The sequence below is a fragment of the Castor canadensis genome, chromosome 4 (genome assembly GCF_047511655.1).
Source record: "Castor canadensis chromosome 4, mCasCan1.hap1v2, whole genome shotgun sequence".
Lineage (NCBI taxonomy): Eukaryota > Metazoa > Chordata > Mammalia > Rodentia > Castoridae > Castor > Castor canadensis.
In genome coordinates, this window is record NC_133389.1 from 56,857,505 (window position 1) to 56,884,901 (window position 27,397).

Here is a 27,397-nt window from a genome sequence, read left to right on the forward strand (position 1 = left end):
TTAAGTAATTTGTGAATTATCAAGTGTATTAAAATTCTACATTCTTAAGTTTGTTTGTTTTTTGGTGATACTGGGGGTTGAACTCAGGGCCTTGCATTTGCTACTACTTAAGTCGTTCAGCCAGCCCTTTTTGCACTGGTTATTTTTGAGACAGGGTCTTGCTTTATGCCTGGACCATTATCCTCCTATTGTGCTTCCCTACACAGCTGGTATGACCAGCATGCACCATTGTGCCCAGCCATTGGTTGAGATGGGGTCTTGTGAGCTTTTTACCAAGGCTGTCCTCAAACTGCAATCATCCCTGGTATCTACCTCCCAAGTAGCTACAATTTCAGGCCTGAGCCACCAGGCCCATCATCAAGTTTTTCAATCATCGAGGTGTTTGCTGAGAACCTACTTCATAATTTTTTGTGACTTTCTTTGTGTTCTGCACTGTCCCATTACTATTCCCAATACTAATAACACTGGCTAATATTTTATCAAAATTATATTTTTATGTTTAAAACAAATATGTATTTAAAATATATATTAAGAAGGAATTTTATTATCCATAGAGGGCATAACTCTCCCCTATCACCAATGCTGTAATGGAGATCAATAACCAAAATGTGGCTTAAATCAAATAATTAGGTGACGTATTTGTGACCATGTATTTAAACCGGGTATTCAGTAAATTGTTAGGTTTTTAATCTATCTGATGGTATCGTGTTGGTGACAACAGAATGCTACCATTTTTTTGTAGTGATAGTTTTCATTGGAGATAGTGGATTTTTAAAATGAATTTCAATCTGAAGTGAACTTGAACTCAGACTAAATGGATAGAATTTGATGCATTTCAGATTTTATGTTTAGAAATAATGCCAGTAAACTATGAACTTCCAGAAAGGAACAGAAACATTTCCTTGTGATTAAAAATAGGCTGATCTCCAGGTGCCTGACATATCTGCACCTGTCATATAGGTGATGGGTGGCTGTGAGTCAGGTTTCTGTGGCATACAGGAAGGAGATCTACATTCTGATTTGTAGTCACTGGTGTGACAGGATCACACCTCCACTCTTCTATCACCCTGAGGACAAGGATCACTGGCTTCTACAGCACCACAAATATGTAATGTACAGCTACTCTCTTTTCCTTGGATTTTTTTTCCTTCCCTATAATTTGAAAAGGAACCATGGTCCCTTGCCTTCTCCATCCACATTGCAATCACTCCCTTCTTATTACCCTGGCTCACCAGGCTGTAATTATTAATATGAAAGGAAAAAAAGAAAGTGTGCATTGTGTCTAGCTAAATCTCGTTTGAAAGCAGTGTTGCAATTTTCTGAATGATTGGGTGAAGTCACGTTTCATTGTAATTGGATTCATACACCACAATGGTTTCTGAGGGTCCTATTGTGGATTCAGGGTCTTCAGGTGCTCTGCCAGTAACTTGGGAAAACATGCTTTTGAGATTTCCATCCTGCACAAGTGAGTGACTTGGTGGCAATACTGCAACAGTCTTTGCTAGCAAGAGTTATGCACACTGGTTCAGTTAGCACACTCTAGTGGAATCCAGAGGGCAATGACATGGCTAAAGTCACGAGTTGAATGAACCCATCCCACTAATCTCTGATTGCTCACATGGGCACAAACGTGAAGGAGCAGTGAAGTGAGACAGCATAACTCAAAAGAACCTGCAGTTACAGGTATACTGGTGTGAACAGTATAAAAATGGTACCCTCAATTAAGAAGTCAACTAGAGGTAGGAGAGAAAAAGTCACCTTTGGGGAATGGTAACAAGAAGTAATGTTTTAAGACTGTGGGCAAAAAAAATGTGAGGGAAGTAAAGCTGAAAAGAGGAAGAAGGAGCAGGTAGATGTTTTTCAAAGCCAGGCTAAGGAATTCAGGTGAATTCCTTTCAAGCACCAAGAACCCTACCCCACCCCCCCACCACCAATCCTAACCACTGACAAGTAGAATCTTACCAGGAGCCAATATATGAAACAGACCAAGGCAGAGATACTTACACTTGCCAACTTTAAAGTTAATATTAACTTTTTTGAGGAAACAAGCATGCTCTGAGTATTCTCCTACCTTTAGGTATTTGTTTTTAATGGCTGCCTCATTGAGTCCTCGCCATTGGTCATCTTTGGCATTAGCCTCCTTTAAGTCCACAAAATAACCAGTGACTGGAGTCCGTCCAGAGTAGACTGGAGGTTTCCATTGGAGAACCAGGGAGTTCTTCCTGACTTCACTGTATTTAAGACTGTGAGGTGGTCCTGACAGAGAGAGAAGACAATGAATAGAAATCATAAGGTAGATAAGAAAACTCAAATATGTATAAATTTACAACCACATGTAAGGTCTTACAGCTGAATGTGACACTGGTGTTCCTTTTTTAAATCAAGCATTCCCATGAAAGTATGTATGTTGCAGTCATTTCATATAAAGTTTCCACAACTGCTCTGCATCAACTTATTAAGTCCTGGGGGGCAGGTGGACAAGGACATGTCAAGGTTCTTCTTGGAGCTGGATTACAACTCCCTTTAGGCTATCCCCAGGCCTGTGGTTTTTACCTTTCCTCAGTACAGTTTGGTGTAGTGACTGATTCAGGTAAATTTTTAAAAACATTTTTATATTAGTTGTACAGGAGACTTTATTGTGACATTTATGTATATGCTTACAATGTACCTTGGTTAGGTTCATCCCTACCATCATTCTCCCTCATCCTTCCCACTCCTCCACTTAAAATGATTTCAACAGGTTTCATTGTTTCAGATTCTTTTTATTAATTTTTCTTCATTAAACTTTTTATTATTTCTTAGTATTATCATTTTAAAAATTATTTTTGATTGAGAGTCTCAATCTCCAGTAGTTTGAAGAAAGCAACTCTATTTGAAAGCATATGAATATAGATAGTAATAGTTCTTTCAAAGAAAAAAGGAGTAACTTCCATTTAGAGAGACTCTTTTCCCTGAAGTATATACCTCACACATGGGTAAAAATGAATGAAAGCTTACAGTTTGTGAAAAAATTTCACCGAAGTAGTGAGATTTTTTTGTGGTAGTACTGGGGTTTAGAACTCAGGGCCTCATGCTTAACTAAGCAAGGTACTACTATCACTTGAACCACTCCACCTGTCCAAACCAAAGTAAATATAATTGACCCCATGGACCTTGAATCTGTGCTTCATACTATCAGGCACTTTACATTGACTGATCTCAAGCATCCTTAGGAAATTAACAAAATGCTCCCAGAAGGCAAATAACTTGATAACCCCTGAAGGATCAGTCAGGATACGCCCTATGTGTGTGCTCTGCATTCTTGGCAGAGTCCAAACTACTCTGTGATCATTCCTATCTTTGTGTGACTACCAGCTGCTATTTAGGTGATTCTTTTTTCTTTTATTTCAAATTACAAATGATTTCTAACCAACCAATCAAAATCACCTGAAGCAACAACAAATACAGACTCTACCATGCTCGACTTTGATGTTTTGCAACTGATAGTTCAATATTTGACCATTTACTCTGGCTTACCAGTTTCAAATATGCATCATCTCTATAGTCTGACGTCTTGTATGGAAATATATTTAAATATTAGCACTTTACCATGGTGTGACATGTAGAGGTAAAGGTGGCAGTGGGTGCAGGACTGTTGTCTACCGAGGATGCCCTAATGTGACCTAGGGAGCTCAGGTGGTCTATGATGGTACCATGCTAGTTATTAGATATGTTGAGCATCAAACCTAGGAGGGAGAATTAAGTCATCATGTGCCAATCAAAGTATTTGGGTCTCTGAAATTAGTACCATCAGAAGCACAATAATGCTATCCCCCAAATACATTGACATGGTTAGTTTGAAACTTATTGCTTAGTAAATTTGTTTGTATTCAATTTTTACATTTGTTTGGTTTTACAGTTTTAGAAGAGGTGTAAGCCTAGGTAAGGTTTTCTTCCCCTTTCTAATATTATTTCCTGCTTCTCCAAATACCCTCTATGACAACTTCCAAAGGGAGAGAGACGGAGAGAGAGATTGGGAAGTCATAGAACCAAGTGCAGAGAAGGCAGATTTATATCTCAGGAAGGCATGTTAAATCCAGATATGTAACATAATCAAGAACTGGGAGGAGGCCAGAGGACAGATAACAAGGAGAAGCCACAGAAGCCATGTCTGGAGAGAGAGCTTTGGGGGGGTTGATAAGTGACACTTCAGAGCAATGGGAGAATGTATATTCAGGAAGACGTTTTTGATAAATTTTGCTGTGGGACATGAATTGTATGCTTTTTAATTGACTTTAAGAAGCAAAAGTGAAGACTGCAATTCTTTGTAAATGCTCATTTGGCACTCAAATTGTATACTTCTGTCAGACCTATTCCAAGGAGAGTCAGAGCAATGGGGGCTCTGGGATTTATTTGGAATACAAGCATAAGGATCTTATTCTCAATTTTATATTGCTATGTATTATTTAGTATTATCATAAAAGTATTTTAGGTAAGCATGATAGGCCAATAGAATTCTTTTCCCTTAAAAAAAGAATTCTTTTCTCTTGGATGTTATATGTATAATATTTCATTTAGTTTTAGACTGTAAGTTCTGCTGGAAGAAACTTTTAAGTTCAGTACTCAACATGGTTTCCACGGTTTACCTGGAACAGCAATGGTCCACTCTTCACATTTGAAGCATTCACTTACTGCTGAGGGAGCCCCCAATCCAGCAATGTTCATGGCTGCCACTTGGAATTGATATACCATGTTTTCCTTCAAGTCACTGATCTGAAACATCAAAAACATTCCAGGTAGTGAATGTCTCAGGATTGTATCTTCTAGTTGGTTAACTTTTATTTGCCACCTGTGTCAGACACACTCTATGGTGATCTCACTTTTAGTTGTTCAACATTTTATTTATTTACCTCTTGTGTTGGATACAGCCTTGGGTGACTGCCATGAGTCACACTGTTTTGTAATGTCCTCTGGAATGTAGGTGAACTCATGACCTGCTTGTAGCCTAAAGAATATGGCAAAGGTATTGGAATATCAGTCCTATGATTAAATTACACCATATGGCAAAGGAGAAAGGATATTACAGATATAATTAGGGTTCTTAATTAGTTGATTTTGGGTTAATCAAAATGGAAAGGTTGGGGATGTGGCAAGATGGTAGAGCATGTGTTAGGCTCAGGTTCCATCCTGGATGAGCCTGGCTTACTCAGAGAAGAACTTTTAAAATGGAGCTTAGGTCCTTCCTCAAGAGAATCATTGTTCTAGTGGCCTTGAAGAAGCAAATGTGATTCTGTGAGCTTCCTAGCCATTTGCATTTGAAGAGCAGTATCTCAGAGTTGAAGGCCTTAGCCCTATAGCTGCAAGGAAGTGAATTCTGCCAGCAACTCACACATAGCTTAGAAGAGGAACTGAAACCCTGGATGAGAATGCAACCTAGATGGAGCTGTTCTCAGGCTCCTCGCTCATGGACACTATGACTAGAAAAAGTGGATCATTTTAAGTCACAGAGGTCATGAATCCTCAGTGTTCCCTACAATGTTTGCCATTGAGAACTGAGTGTGGATGTCATAGGATTACTCCTTATCTATTATCATTTTCAATTGGAAGAAACAGTCATTTTTGGGAAAAAAAAGTCCTTTACTTCAAAGAAACATGTGCCTCCTATAAAAAAACCATCTAAGTTGAATCTTGACTGTTCTTTACAATGCTTGCCTTTGAGAACCGAGTGTGCTTTTCAGAGTAGTACTCCCTATTTATCACTCTTTTCAATTAGAAGCATTCATTTTTAGGAAAAATGGTCTATACTACTGAATTTCAGGGCAACAGGTAACTGCTACAGCAAAACCATCTAAGTTAGAATCTTGAGTTATCTCTACCATGTTCCTCTTTGAGAACTGAGCATGTGTATCAGAGGAGTCCTCCCTATCTATCACTGTTTGAAATTGGGAGGAACATTCATTTTTGGAAAATCAGGCCTATACTATGAATTTAAGAGAAACATGTAACTTCTATCACAAAATCATTAATGGTAGACTCTTGAGTGTTCTCTACAATGTTCCCCTTTGATAACTGAGTGAGTGTGTCAGAGCATTACTCTCTACCTACCTCTGTTTTCAGTTGGGACAAAGATTCATTTTGGGGAAAAAAGGCCTAAACTGCTGAGTGTCAGAGAAACACGTAACTCCTATCACAAAACCATTGAAGGTAGAATCTTGAGTATTCTCTACAATGTTTCCCTTTTTTAACTGAGTGTACATGTCAGAGGATTACTCCCTATTTATCACCATTTTCAATTGGGACAATCATTCATTTTTGGGGAAAAAGGTTAATACTCCTGAATTTCAGAGAAAAATGTGCCTCCTATAACAAACCACAACCTAGAATCTTGACTGTTCTTTATAATGTTCACCTTTGAACTGAGTGTGCTTTTCACAGGCTTCCTCCCTATGTATCATTGTATTCAATTTGGAGAAACATTCACTTTTGGGAAAAAAGGCCTATTCTGCTGAATTTCAGAGAAACATGTAACTCCTATATCAAAACCATTCAAGGTAGACTCTCGAGTGTGCTCTACAATGTCCCCCTTTCATAAGTTAGTGTGCATATTAGAAGATTACTCTCCACCAATCACCATTTTCAATAGGGAATAACATTCATTTTTGGATAAAAGGCCTATACTAACCATTTCAGAAAAACATGTTACTCTGATAACAAAACCATCTATGTTAGAATCTTCAATGTTCTCTGCAAAGTTCCCCTTCAACAACTTTCAATACATATTGTTATATCCTCTTCCTTCACAGATGTTATGTTTTACAATATTGTTGACACTCTGTCTTTTCCTTTCCCTCCTTCCCCAAGTTCCATAGAGTAGTTCCACTATTACAAACACATTCTACATATGAGATTGTATTTGATGATGTTTGTCTTTGTGTACATTTATCTTTTGTATCTATCTTCCACACGAGAGAAAACATGTGGCCTTTGTCTTTCTGAACCTGGCTTATGCCACTTAACATGATGTCTTTTAATTGCATTCCTCTACCTTCAAACCATATGGTGTCATTCTTCCTTATGAATGAATAAAACTCCATGGTACATATATACCATTCATCTATTGTAGGGCATTTGGGTTTCCATAGCTTGACTATTGTGAATAGTGCTATGATAAACATTGGCATGTAAGTGTCTCTACTGTATCCTGATTTACAGTTCTTTGGATATATTCCCAGGAGTGGTATCACTGGATCATATGGCAGTTCTATTCTTAGCTTTTTGAGGAGTCTCCATACTGCTTTCCATAATTTTGTACTAATTTGCATTACCACCAACAGTGTATAAGGGTTCCTGTTTCACTACATCCTTGCCAGCATTTGTTGTTGTTTTTGCCCTTGAATATGGCCATTCTAACTGGGGTGAGATGAAATCGTACTTACTATAGCTTTGATTTGTATCTCTTTTATAACCAGGGAAGTTGAACACTTCATGTATTTACTGGCCATTTGTACCTCTTCCTTAGAGAATTCTCTGTTTAATTCATGTGCTCATTTCTTCATTGGGATATTGATTCTTTGGGGGTTGAGTTTTTTGAGTTCCTTGCAGACTCTGTATATTAGTCCCTTATCAGATGAATAGCTGGCAAAGATTTTCTCCTATTCTGTGGGGAATACTGAAATTCTTATAATGTTTCTGCTCTTTACCTAATGTGTTCTATATCCCTCAGCAGGATTGGGTCGTTGTGAGGGCACATAGTTAACCATTTGCAAAATAGAAATTATGGGATATATTAGTGTGAAAAAGTTTGCAGGACACAGTAAACTAGGAAATATGTAAAATGTGATCTGTGAAAAACAAAAAAATGCATCAAGAAAAAAATAATGGATGTGTTCAACAGACAAATTAGATGCAAAAGAAAAGAGAATTTATAAACTGATAGAAAGTCAGATCATACTGCTGAAAGACTAAGCTGAGAAAGAGAGAAGAGTGGTTAATAGATATGAAAGACAGAGAATTCAAACATATATTTAATTAAAGTTTTGAGAGGAGAGAGAGAATGGGTAGAAACAATATTTTAGGAGATAAAAGAATTTTCTGAAAACTTCTTCCTGAAAGAATTCAACTCACAGACTGAAAACCCTCTTCCCACCAAAAAAATGTAGGCAGGATTTTTAAAAAGTCCTATCTAGACAGATAATATCTTAACTGTACCCCACCAAAAGCAAAGTGAAAATATTATAGGTGCTGGCAGCTCATGCCTATAATCCTAGCTACTTGGGAGGCAGAGTTCGGGATGATTGTGGTTCAAAGTCAGCACGGGCAAGACCCTATCTCGAAAAAACTCATCATAAAGATATAGAATCCAAGATGGCGACAAGAGGGAGGAAGCAGACAGCATGAGCTCCGTAAATAAAAAATCTTACTGAGACACTGGAGCCACACTTGGCAGAAAAAAAACCACCAAGAACAAGCAAAACTCTGACACCCCGAACCCCCAGCCTGTACAAAGCTTCTCCACACCACATTACACTGAGAAGACAGGAGGGCTCCTGCACTGCCAGATGCCGGCTCCAAACCTTCTTGGGAGACACAGACCAACAGGTGAGCAAATAAGCAGCACACAGTATTCCCACAGCTACCCCTGGGATATACCAGCATAGCCCCCTGGACAGACTGACCCCGTGCTGCAATAAAAAACAAAGCAAAAAACTGAATAATAACCAAGGAACTGAAAAGGAACACGTAGCACAGGGGGTGGGGTGCTCTGAGTGCACTGGAGAAGGGGGGAGCAGCAAGGAGATGATCTCTGCATGAACTTTCAGTAAACAAAGCCTGGAAAGGAAGAGGGCTGACAGTGGGTGGGTGATGAGCTACTGCCTGAAATAGGGCAGATAGGAGTCCACAAAGCTCATCTCCTGAACCAGTGAGCTACATCCAAAGTCAAATGACATTGCAAAATTGAAAAACAGTCAACAAACTAGCATAACACGCTGACAGCAGAGAGCCAGCTGACGGATCTCTAACCTTGCCCCAGAGAAAGGGCATGAAGCAAAGTAACAAGCCCCCAATAAACCAACACAGCGAGAACCCAACTCCAAAGCAGGACAGCTAGTGGGCCACAGAGCTGATCTCTGGAACCTGAGGATGAGCTACACCTCACTGAGGGAGGAGCTGACTAAGTAGCTGCCGCTGAAAGACAGGAAAAAAAAAAAAAAAACTGGCCAGTCTCCCCAACCACCTGGTGAGACTAAGACAGTGCTTCTGTTTAAATACCAACACCAGGACTGGATGCTGAAGGAGTAACACCAGAACTACTAAGACTGAAATTCTATTGTTCTTGAACCTGGAATTTTTTTTCTCTAAGTGTTTGTTCGTCCACCATCTCTCTCTGTTGATTTCTATGATTCTCTATTTTTTTTCTTTTTCTTTTTTCTCTTTCTTTCTATGTTTCATTAGTTTTACTATTGTAAGTTAGCTAATACTAAATTACACACAGACCAGGGACAGAAACAGCACCAAGTGGAACAATGAGAAGACGAAAAAGGGATGGAAACTATTCTCCCCCCAAAAATAAATTAGTAAAGGATTCAGAGGGAAATGAAGAAAATGGATACCCAGTTCCAGACTCCAACAAAACAAAGATAAACTATTCCAAGGAACCTAACGAAGCCCACAAGAACACCCTGAAAGGAGAAATCCTGCAAGAAAAAGAACTCCAGAAATTCCAAGACAACAAAGATAAAGAATATGAGAAGACACAAAAACAAATAAATGAACTCATGGGAACCCTAAATGAATACCAAAGTGAAACAGAGAACACCATAAATAGAGAGATAAATGAATTAAGGATGAAGATTGACAATATTAAAGAGGAAGTGACCCATAATATAGAAAACCTCAGAAAAAAGAATGAAACAGAAATACAAAACAAAATGGAAGGCCACTCCAGCGGACAAGAACAAGCAGAAGACAGAATCTCAGAACCTGAAGATGAAATGGAAATTAAAGGAACAACTGAAGAGCTCTTATTCAAACAACTCAAGACCTGTGAGAGTAATATGCAAGAACTCAATGACTCCATCAAAAGACCAAACCTGAGAATCATGGGCATTGAAGAAGGAGAAGAGGTACAAGCAAAAGGAATTCATAGTATATTCAACAAAATAATATCAGAAAATTTCCCAAATCTAGAGAAAGCTATGCCCACTCAGGTACAGAAAGCCTCCAGGACACCAAACAGACTTGACCAAAATAGAATTACCCCGCAACATATTATCGTTAAAACAACAAGCACAGAGAATAGAGAAAGAATATTGAAGGCTGTAAGAGAGAAAAAAACAAATAACATACAAAGGTAAACCAATCAAAATCACAGCAGATTTCTCAACGGAAACCTTAAAAGCGAGAAGAGCACAGAGTGAGGTATTCCAGGCACTGAATGAAAATAACTTCAACCATAGGATACTATACCCAGCAAAACTATCATTCAAAATACATGGAGCAATAAAAGTCTTCCATGACAAGCAAAAACTAAAACAATATATGACCACCAAGCCACCACTACAAAAGATTCTTCAAGGAATTCTGCACATAGAAAATGAAAGCAAACAAAACCATGAAAGGATGGGCAGTACCAAAACACAGGTGAAGAAAAGACAAGAAAGTAGAGAGTAGCACTGATTCAGCTACACACAATCAAACCCTTAAACAATAAAAACAACTAAATGACAGGAATCACCACATGCCTATCAATACTAACACTGAATGTTAACAGACTTAACTCCCCCATCAAAAAACACCATTTGGCAAACTGGATTAAAGAGGAAGATTCAACAATCTGTTGCTTACAGAAGACCCATCTCATCTACAGAAACAAGCACTGGCTTAGGGTAAAAGGCTGGAAGAAGATTTACCAAGCCAATGGCCTCCCAAAACAGGCAGGAGTAGCAATACTTATCTCGGACAAAGTAGACTTCAAGCTTACATTGGTCAAATGAGATAAAGAAGGACATTCCATACTGATAAAAGGGGAAATACACCAAAAGGAAATAACAATTATCAACCTATATGTACATGACATCAATGCACCTAATTTCATCAAACATACTCTGAAGGACCTAAAAACATATATAAACTCCAACACAGTGGTAGTGGGAGACTTTAATACCCCCCCTATCACCAATAGATAGGTCATCCAAACAAAAAAAATCAATAAAGAAATCTTAGATCTAAATCACACCATAGATCAAATGGACCTAGCTGATGTCTACAGAATATTTCATCCAACTCCTGTACAATATACATTCTTCTCAGCAGCCCATGGAACCTTCTCCAACATTGGCCATATCTTAGGACACAAAACAACCCTTAGCAAATATAACAAAATAGAAATAATCCCATGCATTCTATCTGATCACAATGTACTAAAACTCAACAACAAAAACAACAGTAAAAAACATACAAACAGTTGGAAGCTGAACAACACATTGCTCAACGATCAATGGGTCATTGATGAAATAAAAGAGGAAATTAAAAGGTTCCTGGAAGTTAATGAAAATGAAAACACAACCTACTGGCACCTATGGGACACAAAAAAGGCAGTCCTAAGTGGAAAGTTTATAGCTATGAGTGCATATATTAAAAGGACAGAAAGAGTTCAAATCAGTGACCTAATGCTTCATCTCATACTCCTAGAAAAACAAGAACAAGCAAATCCCAAAACAACCAGAAGGAGAGATATAATAAAAATAAAGACCGAAATCAAAGAAATAGAAATAAACAACAACAACAAAAAACCATACAAAGAATCAATGAAACAAAAAGTTGGTTCTTTGAAAAAATAAATAGGATTGACAGACCCCTGGCAAACCTGACTACAATGAAGAAGACCTTAATATCAGACCCGAAACTCTGAAGTTAGTACGAAACTCTGGAATTAATAGGTATAGGCAAGGACTTCCTCAATAGAACCCCAGCAGCTGAGCAACTAAGAGAAAGGATGGACAAATGAGACTTCATAAAATTAAAAATCTTCTGCACAACAAAAGAAATGGTCTCTAAACTGAAGAGACCACCTACAGAGTGGGAGAAAATATTTGCCAGCTATACATCTGGTTATCCTATTCTGATAACCAGAATCTACAGGGAACTTACAAAACTAAACTCTCCCAAAATCAATGAACCAATAAAGAAATGGGCAACTGAACTAAACAGACTTTTTCAAAAGAAGAAATTCAAAGGGCCAAAGAACACATGAAAAAGTGCTCAACATCTCTAACCATAAAGGAAATGCAAATCAAAACCACACTAAGATTCTATCTCACCCTGTTAGAATAGCCATCATCAAAAACACCACTAACAACACGTGTTGGCCAGGATGTGGGGAAAAAGCAACCCTTGTACACTGCTGGTGGGAATGTAAACTAGTACAACCACTCTGGAAAAAAATATGGAGGCTTCTTAAAAAATCTAAACATAGATCTGTCATATGATCCAGCAATCCCACTCCTGGGGATACACGCAAAGGAATGGGACACAGATTACTCCAGAGGTACTTGTACACCCATGTTTATTGCAGCATTATTCACAATAGCCAAGTTATGGAAACAGCCAAGATGCCCCACTACTGAAGAATGGCTTAAGAAAATGTAGAATTTATACACAATGGAATTTTACTCAGCCACGAAGAAGAATGAAATCTTATCATCTGCAAGTAAATGGATGGAACTGCAGAACCTCATTCTGAGCAAGGTTAGCCAGGCTCAGAGACCAAAAATTGTATGCTCTCCCTCATATGTGGACTTTAGATCTAGGGCAAATACAGCAATGTGGTTGGACTTGTGTCACATGATAAGGGGAGAGCACACACAGGAAGTATGGGGATAGGGTAGAAACCCAAAACATGAAAGTGTTTGATGTCCCCACTGCAGAGGAACTAATACAGAAACCTTAAAGTGACAGAGGCCAACATGAGAAGAGGATCAGGAACCAGTGTAAAGATCAGTTAGAGATGAATCAACTTGGGTTGTAACACATTTGTACATAGAAGCAATGCTAGGAATCTCTCTGTATAGCTATCCTTAACTCAACTAGCAAAACGCTTTGTCTTTCTTATTGCTTATTCTTTCTCTTCAACAAAATTAGAGATATGGCAGAATAGGTTCCGCTTGGAAGCGAGGGGGATGGGGGGAGATGGAGGGGGCAGGGGGCAGCCTTGAGAAATGGCCCAAACAATGTATGCACATGTGAATAAGTGAATAAAAACAAACAAACAAACAAAACCTCATCACTAAAAAGGGCTGGTGGAATGGCTCAAGTGATAGAGTGTCTGCCTAGCAAGCATGAGTCCCTGAGTTTAAATGCTAGGACCAACATTACCTTCAATGAAGAAACAGAGTGAGTTGACATGTCAGGGCAACAATGACCAGAAGACAATGAAATTATATCTTCAAGGAAAGAAAAAAAACTACCATTGTGGAATTTTTACCCAGGAAAAGTATGTTTATAAAATGAGGAAAAAAATAACGATATTTTCAGACAAACAAAAGTGAAGAGAGCTTGTCCTCAGAATATGCTCACTGAAGGAAACTCAGAAATATTTACTTAAGGAAAAAGGAAACAATATCAGATGGAAGGTCAAAGATGAAGAATTAGACGAGGTTGGGTGCATTCAGGGTGGTATGGCTATAGACAAAGACGAGGAATTAAAAAGAAATAAAATGGTAAATATTTAGGCAACTCTAAACAAATATTATCTCTATTAAAGCAATAATCAATATTAAAAAAGATCAAGACACACATACATACACATATAAATTGGGAAGAGGGTAAATGGAATAAAGTATTGTAAGGCCTTTATGCTTCTGGAATAAGGATAAAACAAATGGAAGAGCAACAGATTTTAAGTTTGCTCAGCCATTCCAAACAAACCAATCCCAAGTCTCCAGAATCTATACCATTTACGGTAGCGTATGGTAAAAGCAGAATAATTTCTGCCCAAGAAAGGACAGAAAACAAGACATATAACAAAAGAAAGCACAAAATAAAATAATTGGTTAAAAATCTATAATAATATTAAATACTTCTAAATGACTAAGACTGATGAGAAGGAAAAAAAGCTGCTATTTCTGAGAAACATAAAAAGCATAAAGTCACAGAAAGACTGAAAAATTAAAGGATGAAAAATTACATACCATGTAAACACTAACCAAAAGAAAACTGGGACATCTATAACAGTACCAGAAATACACATTTCAAGGCAAATAAATCACTTTGCATGCATATAATAATGCCACTTCAAAATATATAAAGAAACATTTTAAATGAGTGAGTTTTATAGTATGTGAGTTCTAGCTCAACAAAGTAAAATTATCGTGCAATTCTCCCTTCTTTAGTATTCTTGTCAGATATTGGTATCAGTATTAATTCTAGTCTCAAAATAATCTCACACTTGAGGGTGGAAGCAAAAATCCTAAGTGATAATTAGCAATATTATAAAACAATCCAGTATATATAAAAAGAGGATACCTTAATGTCAAAGTTGGGTATATACTAGGAATGCAAGGTTGTTTTTAATATTAGATGGTTAATAGAATATACTACATTAAAATTAAATTAAAAATCATACGATTACTCAATAGACTCAGAAAATCTTTTTTTTTACTAATTTAAATTCACTCTTGACAAACTGGGAGTAGAAAACTTCTTTAACTGGTAATACTGTCTACAAAACATCTATAGTGAACATGATACTGAATGGTGACATGTTAGAAAAGTTTTTTCCTTTAAGTTTAGGCTCATGTCTAGAATGACAACAGGACCATTTCTATTCAACATTGTGCTAAAGGCTTAAGGCAGAAAGTAAGGTAAGGAAATGAAGTTAAATCTGGAAATGAAGAAGTAAACTACCATTATTGCGTATATGACTGTATATAGAAAGAATTCAAATGAACTTAAAGAAAGCATGTTAAAATTATAGGAAAATTTAGCAAAATCTATATAACAGCTATGAAAAATGAATATATAAAATTAGTTATTTTTCATATAAGAGCAACAGAAAGCTGATACAAAAATATACTATTTACAACTCTAAGATACAAATATCTACAAATAAATAATATAAGTAGAAACATCGGTAGAGAATTACAAAACTCTCATGGGTTTTCACCCTGTACAAATATCAATTGATAATGGATCAAAGACCTTATATAAGACCTGAAACTTTGCAACTAGTGCAGGAAAGAGTAGGAAATATACTGGAACATATTGGCATAGGTATTAACTTTCTAACTAGAACTCTGCTGGCTCAGCAACTAAGAAAAAGGATTTACAAATGGGACAACATGAAACTAAAAAGCTTCTGCACTGCAAAGGAAATGGCCACAGAATGGGAGAAAATCTTTGCTATACATCTGACAAGGGATTAATAACCAGAATATACATGGAGCTCAAAAAACTAAATTCCCAAAGAATCAATGACAAGATGAAGAAATGAGCAAATGAACTGAGCAGACTTTTTCAAAGGAAGAAGTCCAAATGGTCAAAACACACATGAAGAAATGCTCAACATTCCTGACCATAAAGGAAATGCAAATCAAAACCACATTAAGATTCCACCTCACTCCTGTTAGAGTGGCTAGCATAGTGAACACAACAACAAATGTTGGCGAGGATGCAAGAAAAAGAAACCCTCATACGCAGTTGCTGGGAACATAAATTAGTATAATCACTATAGAAATAAGCATTGAGGCTCCTCAGAAAACGAAAACTAGAACTGTCATATGACGCAGCAATGTCACACATAGATATATCTCTGAGGTAATGCAAATCAGGATACAATAGAGGCACCTGCACACCCATATTTACTGCAGTGCTATTCACAATAGCCAAGCTATGGAAACAGCCCAGCTGCTCTGCAACTGATGAGTGGCTTAAGAAAATGTGATTTATGTATACATATATATATGGAATATATATAACAAAAATTCAATGGAATTTTATTCAGCCATGAAGAAGAATGAAATTTTGTCATCTGTAGGTAAATGGATGGAACTGAAGAACATCATATTAACTGACATAAGCCAGGTTCAGAAATTCAGAAAGACAAAGGTCATGTGTTTTCTCTCATCTAGATAGATCTGAACACAAATACAAGCAAGATATAGCTATCTATCTATATAGATATTCTTTATCATATAATATATATATTCATTATTGTATATAAATGTGTTTCTAAAGTGGCATTGTTAGAGGAGATGAAGAGAGCCAGAAAAGAAGAAAAGAATGATAGAGTGAATAACATTGAAATACATCATATCTGTGTAGGAACAAGACACAATGAAACATACTGAAAACTGCTGAACGATACAGTGTAGGGGGAAAAGGGGAAGAAAGAGCAGTCCTCAGGAGTTAGACTGATTTAAGCACAACATATTTATAGGTAAAATACCATTGCAATATCCCCACTGAACAATGAACAGACACTTTTAAACAGTGAAGGACAGGAATATAAAACAGGTCATATTAAGGGGAGAGTAATTGCGGAGGAGGAGGGTAAGTGAAGAGGGTAAGGGAGGGAGAATACGGTTGATGTACTTTCTTTTTTTTAACTTTTATTTTGATTAGCATATTATTGTACTAGGGGTGCATTGTGACATTTACAAAAGTGCTTACAATATATCTTAGTTCGATTCACCCCCTCCATTATTCTCTTTTATCCTCCTTCCCCCTTCTTAGAACAGCTTCACCAGATATCATTGTTTCATTTTAACACACGAGTGCATGATATTTCCCCATATTCACCTCCTACACCCTTCCTCTATATCCTTTCCTCTCCCACTGGTACCAACCCTCATCCAGGACCTGTTTTACCCTCCTGTCCATCATTTTGAAAAAAAGACATTTTTGTTTCTTTAGCATAGCCATACAGAGTTTTCATTATGACATTTCTGTGTTTATATGTATTATATCCCAAATTGGTTCATTTCCCTTCATTTTTCTCCTTTCTATTTTAGTCTGCTTCTTATGGTGATTTCAACAGGTTTAAATATTCTACATTCATTATTGTATAGAAAGTGGTTGACATACTTTCTATGCATGTTTGAATATGGAACACTGAAACTTGTGAAAGTCATTTTAAGAAGAAGGGTGGTTGGGAAGAGGGATAATAATGGAGGGGATGAACCAAACCTGGGTACAATATATGTATATGAGAAAATGTCACGATGAACCCCCCTGTATAAAATCATATGCAATAAAAACCTTAAAGAAAGAATCCCCCCAAAACAACTTTCATGGGAAATTAAAAAAAATCAAAATAAATGTTCATGGGTTAGAAGATTCAATATTTTTAAAATGTCAGTTATTCTTTAATTTATTAAAAATTCAGTGCAATTTAAATCAGAATTCTAATAGGTTTTTTAAGTTTAATATTTTTATTATTGTGCTTTTGTTTCTGTTTTGTCTTGGTTTTTGGTAGAACTCCATAACTCAATTTTATAGTTTATAGCAAATTGCAAAGGGATATGACTAGCCCTACCAAAAGAATAAACTGGGAGAAGCTGTTCTATCAGTTATCAAATTCAGCTATAAAGCTGTGATAACTGAATCAGTATGGCATTGGTCCAGTGGTGGACTAACACACCATTGGAACAGAATCGACAGCAGAAATAGACCCATGCATGTAAGGACACTTGACAGGTAGCTTGGAGAACAGCAGGGAAAGGACAAACTTTATCAGATGGTATTGGAACTACTAGGTCTACACTGGGGGAAATTTATTTTGATCCTTACCTCACAGCATATATGAAATTTAAAGGTGAATCAATGACTGAGATGTAGGTAGCAAAACTATAAAGCTTTTAGAATATAATCAAGTATAGCATCTCCATGACCTTGGAATGGAGAAGGCCTTTTTTCAACAGGGCACAAAAATTACTAAGGACAAAGCAAATTCTGGGAAGCCTGGCTACCATAAATTTGACATGAAAATTAATGTGGTCACCATAAAGGAGGATGAACAAGCCATGAAGTGGAAGAAGATTCATGCAAGTTACAGAGCCACAAGGGAATTATATCCATGGCATATAAAAGACTTTGTATGTCAATAAGAAAGCCATTAGAAAAATGGGCAAAAACTTTGAGCAGACATGTTATAAAAAAGATATCAGGTCATGCTTGGTGGTTAATACCTGTAATCCTAGGTCTGAGGAGGTAGAGGCAGGAGGATTATAGAGAAGAGGACTACACAGTAAGTTTGACCCTGTCTCAAAAAGAGAATTCGTTCTAGCTATACATACCAACTTGGAGGAATTCAGATTAGGCACTCCCAGTATTTGTGTGATATTTCATAAATTCCAGAAGTTAATTCAAAGAGTATGGCATTGAGTTGGGAAAGCATGATTCCCTGGCCTTCCCTGCTCTGAATGCTCACAGCGAGGGGTTCTGTAAGTGTCAGGAAATGGCAACTTGGGCCCGTCTAAGGATGCTCTAAACAGGAGAACCATTAGCCATGCCAACAGGGAGACCCCTTCAAGTGCCCTGGGGTGGTCTGAGCAGTGGAGGCCACCAAGTAGATGGGAACATCCCTATGATGGCCATATTACGTTTGAGACAGGGCTTCTCTATGCAGCCACAGGCGGGCCTCAAACTCAGAGCCACTATTGTAGGGAACACATCACAGGTAGACAGCCAAGTCAGGCTGTGAAGACTAATGTTCCTTTATCATTTGTGATTTGGACACTGAAAGTAAAAAAATTCCACAGTCATTTGGAATCTGGGACTCTTGAAGCTAGTGACATATTGATTATAGAAACTTTGCAGATTGTGAAAGAAATGTTAGTTTTCACATTAAGTATGTATTTTATGGTAGATATTCTATGAAATTATGCTTATGTGTAATGATCAGATGTAAAAATCCTGGCTGGGTGCTAGTGACTCACACCTATAATCCTAGCTACTCTGGAGGCAGAAATCATTAGGAATTCCGTTCAAAGCCAGCCAGGGCAAATAGTTTGCAAGATCCTATCTTGAAAAAACCCATCACAAAAAAGGACTGGTGGAGTGGCTCAAGGTGTAGGCCCTGAGTTCACACCCCAGTATTGCAAAAAAAGGAAATGTAAATCCTGCCTGGTTAGTAAAACTACTTGTATTTACTACAGAATGTTGCTTGTGAAGTCAAGCCAGGGCAGACAATGGACACAGGAGAAGTGACAAAAATCCTTCATAATGTGCCGGGGGTGGGGGCGGGGATGTGGTGGGTGTATGCGAGCATGTTTTTGATCATAGGACACATCACAGCACAGCGGGTCACATACTTACCTTGTATGCTGCCTCACTGACAGCCTTGATGTTTGCTTCTTTCCATTTTCCTGGCACCCCGCCAACTACCTCACGATAGTTTACATAGTATCCAGAGATTTCTGCCCCTCCAGTCTTATCTGGTTGTTTCCATCCAAGAACCATTGAATCACGGAAGCTTTCAAGACAAGTGATGTCGTAGGGTGGCGATGGTGCCGCTGTCATAACATGAATATTTTGTAGTGAGAGAGAAATGCATTTATGATTTCTAGACACAAAACTTGCTTAACTGACACCATGTGTGAGGCATGCATCTCATGGTGTAAAATAAAAATGTGAGACTGATCAGTAACTTGGCATCCAACTTAAGTGTATGAGAAAAAAAATGGGGGTAAAAGTGTACTGCAATTATGATTCCAAAGATTAAAAAAAAACCTGGCCTCTCCCAAAAAAAAACCCTGCCCAGCAAAATGGTTCAATATCCTAAAAAAAATTATTAATTTCCACATAAGAAGAAATATTTTTCCCAAGGTATGTATTTTTGTTTCCTTTTTTGGGGGGGTGGTGGTACTGGGGGATGAACTCAGGGTCTTACACTTGCTAGACAAGTACTCTACCACTTGAACCACACCCTAATCCTTTTGCCTTTTAGTTTGTTTTTCATTTAGGGTCTTGGGCTTTTGCCTGGGATGGCCTTGGGCCATGACCTTCCTGTCTTTGCCTCTCAAATAGCTGGGATACAAGAATATACTACCAAGCTTGTTTTTGAGATGGAAGTCTCACTGATTTTTGCCCAGGCTGGCCTCAAATGATGATCCTCCTATTTCCATCTGAGTAGCTGGAATTATAGGCGTGCATCACTACACCTGGCCCAATATGTTTCCTTATGTGTTTCCCTCTTATTTAGAATTTCCAAATGGTTAAGACCTCACAATTCAGCATACTTACCCCTTGTGCGACTTTATAATTAGACAGATTGTCTGTACCAGAAAAAAATCTTACTCTGGAGCTCAGCTAAATGTTGCCTTTAAAAGTAATTTTATTAAACAAAGCACAGGGGATGGATATAGGGAAAATGTGTAGGAGGGGGAATATGGTTAAAATATAATGTACTCATGTATGAAAATGGGAAAATGAGACCTGTTGAAACTATTTTAAGAATGGGGGGAGGAGGGATAAAGAATGATAGAGGAGGTGAATCTAACTAAGATATATTGTAAGTACTTTTGTAAATGCTGCAATGTACTCCCAGTATAACAATAATATCATAATAAAAAAAGAAAAAAATGAGGCACAATCTGTCATGTGACTTTATTTTGGTATACAATTTTTGCCATTTTTACCCTGATGTTGGAATATTCATGTAGTACAAAATACTATATAGCTGTCATTGTGTTTATTACTGCCTAACTAGAAAGATATTTTGGAAAATATTTCAAAAGTTCACCTATAGTTATGTGGCCTCTCTCTCTTTCTCTCTCTCAACAGGTGCTCTACTGCTGAGCCATGCCTCCAGCTATGTAACTTCTGATCAACTGTTCACTTGGATACTGAGATTACAGTTTTCAATGAAGAAAAAATGGTGGGGTGATGCCAAGAAATCCATCTACTCATGTAATAACATCAAAAGGAATTTTTCTTATTTTAAAAGATTCTCAGAACAGTGAAGACTTTTAAGATAAAAACCATTTGTTTGTATCTTCCTTGCTTACCACCTCCATTCTTTACATTAAAAAAAGTCTTGGGGCTGGTGGAGTGGCTCATGCAGTAAGAGCATCTACTTAATTAGCATAAGTTCCTGAGTTCAAATCCCAGTGCAACCAAAAAAAAGAAGAAAAGAAAAATCTTTCTCTTTTTACTTCACAGCATTTATGAATATGGGTTCTCAAGTGAATATTCCATTTTACATTTCATCTTAAGTTGAAAGGATAAATAAAAGTTAAAGAATATAGATAGGGACAGGGGATGGACAAAGTTACTTTAAATTTATCAGCGCTTTTATTTGATAAGAAAAAAGATTTGTCTCCTAGAATATTCAGCCACAAGCACGGAGAATTTTAATTGTTTACTGATAAACAATTTTACATACCTCACTTGTGGGAGTGTGGATCATGTCTTATAGAATATAGGTCTATGTGATTATAATACCCTAACCACCTGCTAAACTTTTCATGGCAACTCAGAGATAGTGACTTGAATTAAATGTGAGTAACCATTTGAAAACCTAGGGATGTGCAATGGGAATTAGTAACTATGATCCAATCCTGGTACCATCTCGCTTCTTGGTGAAAACTTTTCCTCTCTGTGTACAGAACACAAGCATTTCAAAGGGCCTCACACAATTGATTATCAAGTCCTTCCTGCCCTCATGTTCAAGTCTCTTAACCAAGTAAGGCCATGGTTATGTCTTTCTGACAAACCAAAGAACGTTCTAGATTCAATTTCCCTAAAGCATTTTATCATTGCCAAGCTCAAGGAATAATGCATAAAAGCCAAACTCATATACAATTATTTTTACAACTCATGAGACAGAAGTATTTCAAATGGCCAGCTGAAAACAAATTTCAGAACCAACATGATAAAAGTGCACACAGATGAGGACTGTGATCCAGACAATGAGAGGTGAGGACACGATGGAGACAGATGGAACAGCTTGACGTTTTGAATTCTCACCTACTAGATCCTTCTTCTTTTTCGGGGGGTCAGACTTACTTTGCCCCTGGGGAGCTGCTTTCTGTGGTGATGGGGTGAGCTCTTCCTGAACTGTTTCACTTACTTTACTCACTTCTGGGTGGTCCAGGCTGGGAGGGCTACTGGGTACTGAAGGTTTATTAGGTTTGCTAGTGAGCAAAGCATCTTTCTGAAAGGTTGCTGGGGGGGCTCCATGCATGCCCCCCCTGGAGTCTGTTAGTCCACCAGGTACATCACTCAGTTGAGGCCACAAATCTGGAGACACTGCTCTGCCTAAATCGCCAGACAACAGGAATACATGAGCCCGGACACCACATTCACTGCTTTTAGGTAACAGAACAAACAGAAAAGCATTAGGACTGCGAACAGAACAAAACCAATCTTGGTTTAACAGAACTTGCTTGGATTTACAAGAATAGAGAGAGCATACATTTCACATAATTTACACCAGGGAATATTTCAACTTCTCCATATTCGGGAAAAAGAAGAAATGGGAACAAAAAAACCACAGACAGAACAGGAACCATTTCTATTTGCAGTACCCTAAGAGTTTTTAGTTTATATAAGAGAAAGAAAATCTCAGACATTTCTTGAGAGGTATAAGCTCTACTGTTTAACAGAATAAGACTATGAAGTGTGCAAGAGACAGAATATTAAAGACTCTGATTCTAAAACAGAATTATATCCATTACTACAGCAGCACTGCTCTGTACCTCCCCACCTCAGAGAAACATGTCCACTCTTATCTATATGATAAGGAATGTTAAAAAGTAATATGGGATGCTAATTGAAGACAATTGACATTAAATAATCTTTTTTTGGTATTGATACTGAGAATTGAAGCTGGGGCCTGGTGCATCCTAAGCCTGTGCTGTGCCACCTAGCCCAATCTTTCTTTTTAATATGTTAGCAGAACATAGATTTTATTTTTGCTGCTCTGAACTACCTGGGTCTCTTCTCTACTTTATTCAAGATGGGGAGGTACATCACATGCATACATATAGTTACTTTATTACTGGTTTTATTCTGCTGGTTACTTTGGCAGCAGAGTTGAAACACATGATTAAGCAACCACATGTACCTTACATGAATTTTAGAGTGGTTTACAAGAAGCATGTTAATGTGCTATTAGTAAAAACAAGCCAAGCTCTGCTGTGCATGAAATGGCTTTAGTACATGATGGTCTGAGTTACGTGTGATATACCACTCCATGGAATCGGGATGGTCCACCACAGTCCCAGGATGAGCATGAAGTTAGAATGGAGTTTCATACAGGGGGAATAGCTAAAGAAACTTGGAATTATGAAGATGAAAAGGCTACAGATGTACAGAATCTGGATAAGTGATGAAGATCTGAAAAAATATCAGCTATGGAAGGTTAGCAGCCACCCTAAAGTCAGAGAAAATGATCATTTGTGGGAGAAATCATGGAGCCATATGAGAAGCTTTTAAGTCATTTCTAGAGTTGATGGTAACTTGGGAAAATTCATTTTTTCCCTACCAAACTATTCCTAAGAAACTTACCAATAGCAGCTTTGACTTCAATAGCTTCTGAATCCTGGGAATATTCACTAAGTCCAGCTGCATTAACTGCTCTGACCCGGAAAATATAACTCTGACCAGTCACCAGTCCATGACAAGTAAATCTAAAAGGGAAAGAAAATTTCAGAAGACTTTCCTGGGAGGAACATTAAGGAAGATGACTGTTGGGTTAACTGAATGATCTGGCTTTATGAAAAGGATTAATTTTTCGAAAGAAAGAAAAAGTTATAGAGATATTCAGGTAAGATATACATTTTAGACAAGAAGGCAATCAAGCAATTTTTAAAACTCTGTCAAAAAAATGAGCTCTGTTTTTAGCCTGAATGCTTGTCACTGTAATGGGAATAGTAATACCTACACATTAATTTCCATGTAAAGCTTGCAGGGTCTGACATATGTTAGGTACTTAATAAATAATAGGTGCCATTAATATCATTAATTGCTATTTCAGGTATATACTTATAACTGAGAAGTGCTGGCAGCTCCTTGTCATAGAGACCTAATCAGTGTCCCTGAATGCCAGGAAAGGTATGAGTACTTGTGAAATTACACTGGAACCTGAAAACACAGTGAAAAATGATTTCCAGAATTACCATTTAGATATGAGGATGCAATAGTGACTGTCGATCCATGAGCAGTCTCACACATAGAACAATCTTACTCTTTAATAGCTATTATAGCTATAAATTGATGTTTGATGAATCACACTAAAGACTCGAACCCAAGGAAATAATAGGTCTGCTAAGGACTCTATTACTATTAGTTTGTTCAAATAGTTAATAAAGGAAGCCATAGCTTTCCATCTTTAATGTCAGCCTCATTCAATGAATATTTATTGAGCACGTTAGTGTTCAAAACATTGAGCTTGACATTGTGGATATGAAGATGAATAAACAACAGCCTGCCCTTTGGCAGTGCCTACCTGATTGTAGAAAGGCAAACTCTGCCTGTGCTCAAGATTGCTGCTAAATAGCTCCAGGAAAACGTTGGAGAAGCCAGAGTAAAAATGAAATGCACAGACATTTCATTGTAAGAAACAAATCTCTCCCTTTAATCTGGTCTCTATTCTCATTCTACAAAAGAACCAACTCAACCTGGCATCCTTTGGGAGTCCTTGACCTTGAAAGGGGCCCAAGCCAGAAGGTGCCTGCCTGACAATTTCTGGGGAAGCCACCTCTCAGACTGGTCCTAAATCAAAAGAGGCCCAGAATCTGCATGCAGAATTCACCATCTGTTTACAAAGAGAATGGTTCAAAGCAATTAAAAAAACAAAAAGAACTCCCCCCATTGAAAACAGATACAAAGAGGTGGTAAAGTATTCTGCATGTCCTTGCTCGGTGTTATTTATGTCTGCTTAGCATTGGGTCCAATCACGTCATGTTCAGAATTTGTAAAATGTTGATACTTTGTTCTCTGTTCATTTAAAATGCCAGGATATTCATGTTTAGTAGAGCTTATTACAGCCTTGCAATCTAGTATCACTTTGCATATTAAAGATTGGAATAGAAGGGTAAGAAAGGAAGAAATGGCAAAGAGGCAAAGAATCAGAAAAGAGCTATAAAATGAACTTCTAGAACAGTTGGCTATGTGGTCCTAAGTGTTTAACATCACAAGTCAGCCTTTCTTTCCGAAGCGTATTACATTAGACAGGTTCTGTTTTCAATTCATTTGGGTAAAGTAAACGTGTTTTTAAAAGATAACCTCCCTCCCTTGGATGCCAGTGCTGCTCGGACCCACAATGGTTCTAGGACCCACTCAGTTACCGTGAGCCCTTCACTGGGTTGTTGTTGCAGGGCTCCCACTTGCCAGAGCCAAGGACGCTTGACTCAATGTAGTACCCGACCAGCTCTGTGACATCTTTGGACTCCTCCCAAGAGACCACCACTGAAGTATCAGTATTTCTACTTGGGATGATTTTTCCAGGGGCCTTGGGGATATCTGAGTAAAGAAGACAATGGTGATAACATTCAGAGAGGTTAAAAAATTCTGTCTTATCGTACCTCCATAGAAACTGTATACAAATAACTATGTAAAACCTACAGTTGCTTTATTTTACAATGTATTTGTTATAAGTCAGAAAATTTAAACCATGTTATTTTGGAAGCATAATGATAAACTAAATTTCCATGAACTTCAGAAAAACATATTAGCTATTGAAAACTTCTGGGGAGGTTTACTTTTTATAAGTAAAAATAACAAATTTTTGTTTACTATATAAGTTAACAACAGAGCCTTCAATTGAATTTACGAGAGAAGGGTATTACCATTTTCACTTCTGACCACATATAAAAGTATACTAATTTAATTCTTGCTTTGGAATTTTCTCTGGACGCAAAGTAAGCTCACAGTTGCTCAACCTGATCCTACTTACCAAGTTTGTCCCCTACCACGGTTACTTCCGTTGCCTCTGAGGGTTCACCAATTCCTGCTGAATTGGAACAGCGGACACGAAAGCGGTAGGATTTTCCCTCAGCCAGGTCAAACAGTGCAAAGCGAGGAGACTTCACAGGGAGCTCCGTGTTCACCCGCTGCCAGTTTTCTGTTCCCGCATCACACTGCAAGAAGAATAGGCACACCCACTGAAAGGCCCGCGAGCACAAAGGGAAACCAAGGCCAGGCATCTCGAAGTTTTATTTACCTGCCAACAAACTGCCACCTGCTTCTGGTGTTGGACTGGAGAAGAAATGTAGAGGAAGTAGGGGATTAGGCATCGTAAGTCCACAGGATCTCCTTCATCAAACATGGCTTTGTATTGTTTGATATAGGGCTTACTTTTTAATACTTGACTTCCTCAGATATGAATATAATCATCAATCTACATATAGAAGTCTTTATTTCAAGGATAATTTGGAATTTTCAGGACATTGCCATAAATATTATTTTAATTATTATTTAATTATTATCTACGACTCATGCCATCATTCAGTTCTGTGCTCAGATACCATCTCCTCTAAAAGGCCTTTTGATTGTCTCTTCCCCACCACCAATTTAGAGAGATTCTTGGCTCTTTTTTTCATCACTCTCTATCCTTTACCCTGCTTTGTTTTTTTCCAAAATATTTATCAGTATCTGAATTAAGTTATTTATTTGTTGTCTTCACTGCAAAGTACATTCCATGAGTTCAGGGAGCTGTCTTATTCCCTGCTGTACTCCAGAGCTTAGAACCATATCTGGCACAAAGTCATCAACTATTTTTTTTTCCTAAGTGAATGAATAAAGTTAATGAAATACAAAGATCATGTTCTTTTTTTTTCCTTGCCCCAATTTTAGAATAAATCATAAAATAATTTAAAGACATTCTATTCTTAAAGTTAAAATGATCTAGAGTGACTCGAAAATACTTGGATGAAGGATGTGATGGCTATTTGAGTTGTGATAGATTACATAGTAAGAAAGTTGTCAGCAGTTAGCTCAGTGATCCTTTCTCTCTCTCATTCCAGCTTCCAGTCTGCTCAAGCTCAGCAGAAGGAGATGTCTTCATATTCTTGCTTATTTTGCTACAGAAATTTTTAACATTTTTAAGAGACTTTTCCAGAAATCCAAATTTTGAGACAGATTGATAACTTGTCAAAGATGATACATTTGGAGGCGATAAGTTCACAAGTGCATCACTCAACATAATTTCCATTGACTTGATCTGGGAGGCATGACCGGTGGAAGGAACCCAAAGATACAGGGTCTGATCCCAGGTGTGTTGATAACTGAGCTGCATGATCTTGATCTCAGTTTCATCTCTGTAAAATGGGAAAACTTAACAAGTTGACCTCTTGAGTTTGTTTCAATGTCTTTTCTGATACTGTGTTATTTGTGTGGGGCATCTGTTGCCTACTAAGGGATAAAATTCTCCCAAACCTTTAATCTTTTACAGTTTTGACATATTTTCCCCACAGGG

General features: G+C 37.6%; 1 protein-coding gene across 3 annotated transcripts in view; it reads right to left on the reverse strand.

Moving 5' to 3' along the window:
• Positions 1 to 27,397, reverse strand: part of Myom1 (myomesin 1) — a 128,150-nt gene that overhangs the window by 42,335 nt on the left and 58,418 nt on the right. For 2 of the 3 annotated variants that reach the window (XM_074070230.1, XM_074070231.1), the window contains 6 exons: positions 25,877 to 26,060; positions 25,269 to 25,443; positions 23,488 to 23,609; positions 19,294 to 19,490; positions 4,626 to 4,752; positions 2,072 to 2,256 (listed from right to left, as the gene is read on the reverse strand). In XM_074070230.1, the coding sequence (XP_073926331.1) occupies positions 2,072 to 2,256; positions 4,626 to 4,752; positions 19,294 to 19,490; positions 23,488 to 23,609; positions 25,269 to 25,443; positions 25,877 to 26,060 (990 nt within the window). Of the gene's footprint in view, positions 1 to 2,071; positions 2,257 to 4,625; positions 4,753 to 19,293; positions 19,491 to 21,945; positions 22,237 to 23,487; positions 23,610 to 25,268; positions 25,444 to 25,876; positions 26,061 to 27,397 lie in introns of all 3 variants that reach the window. The other variant, XM_074070232.1, reaches the window with a different exon arrangement.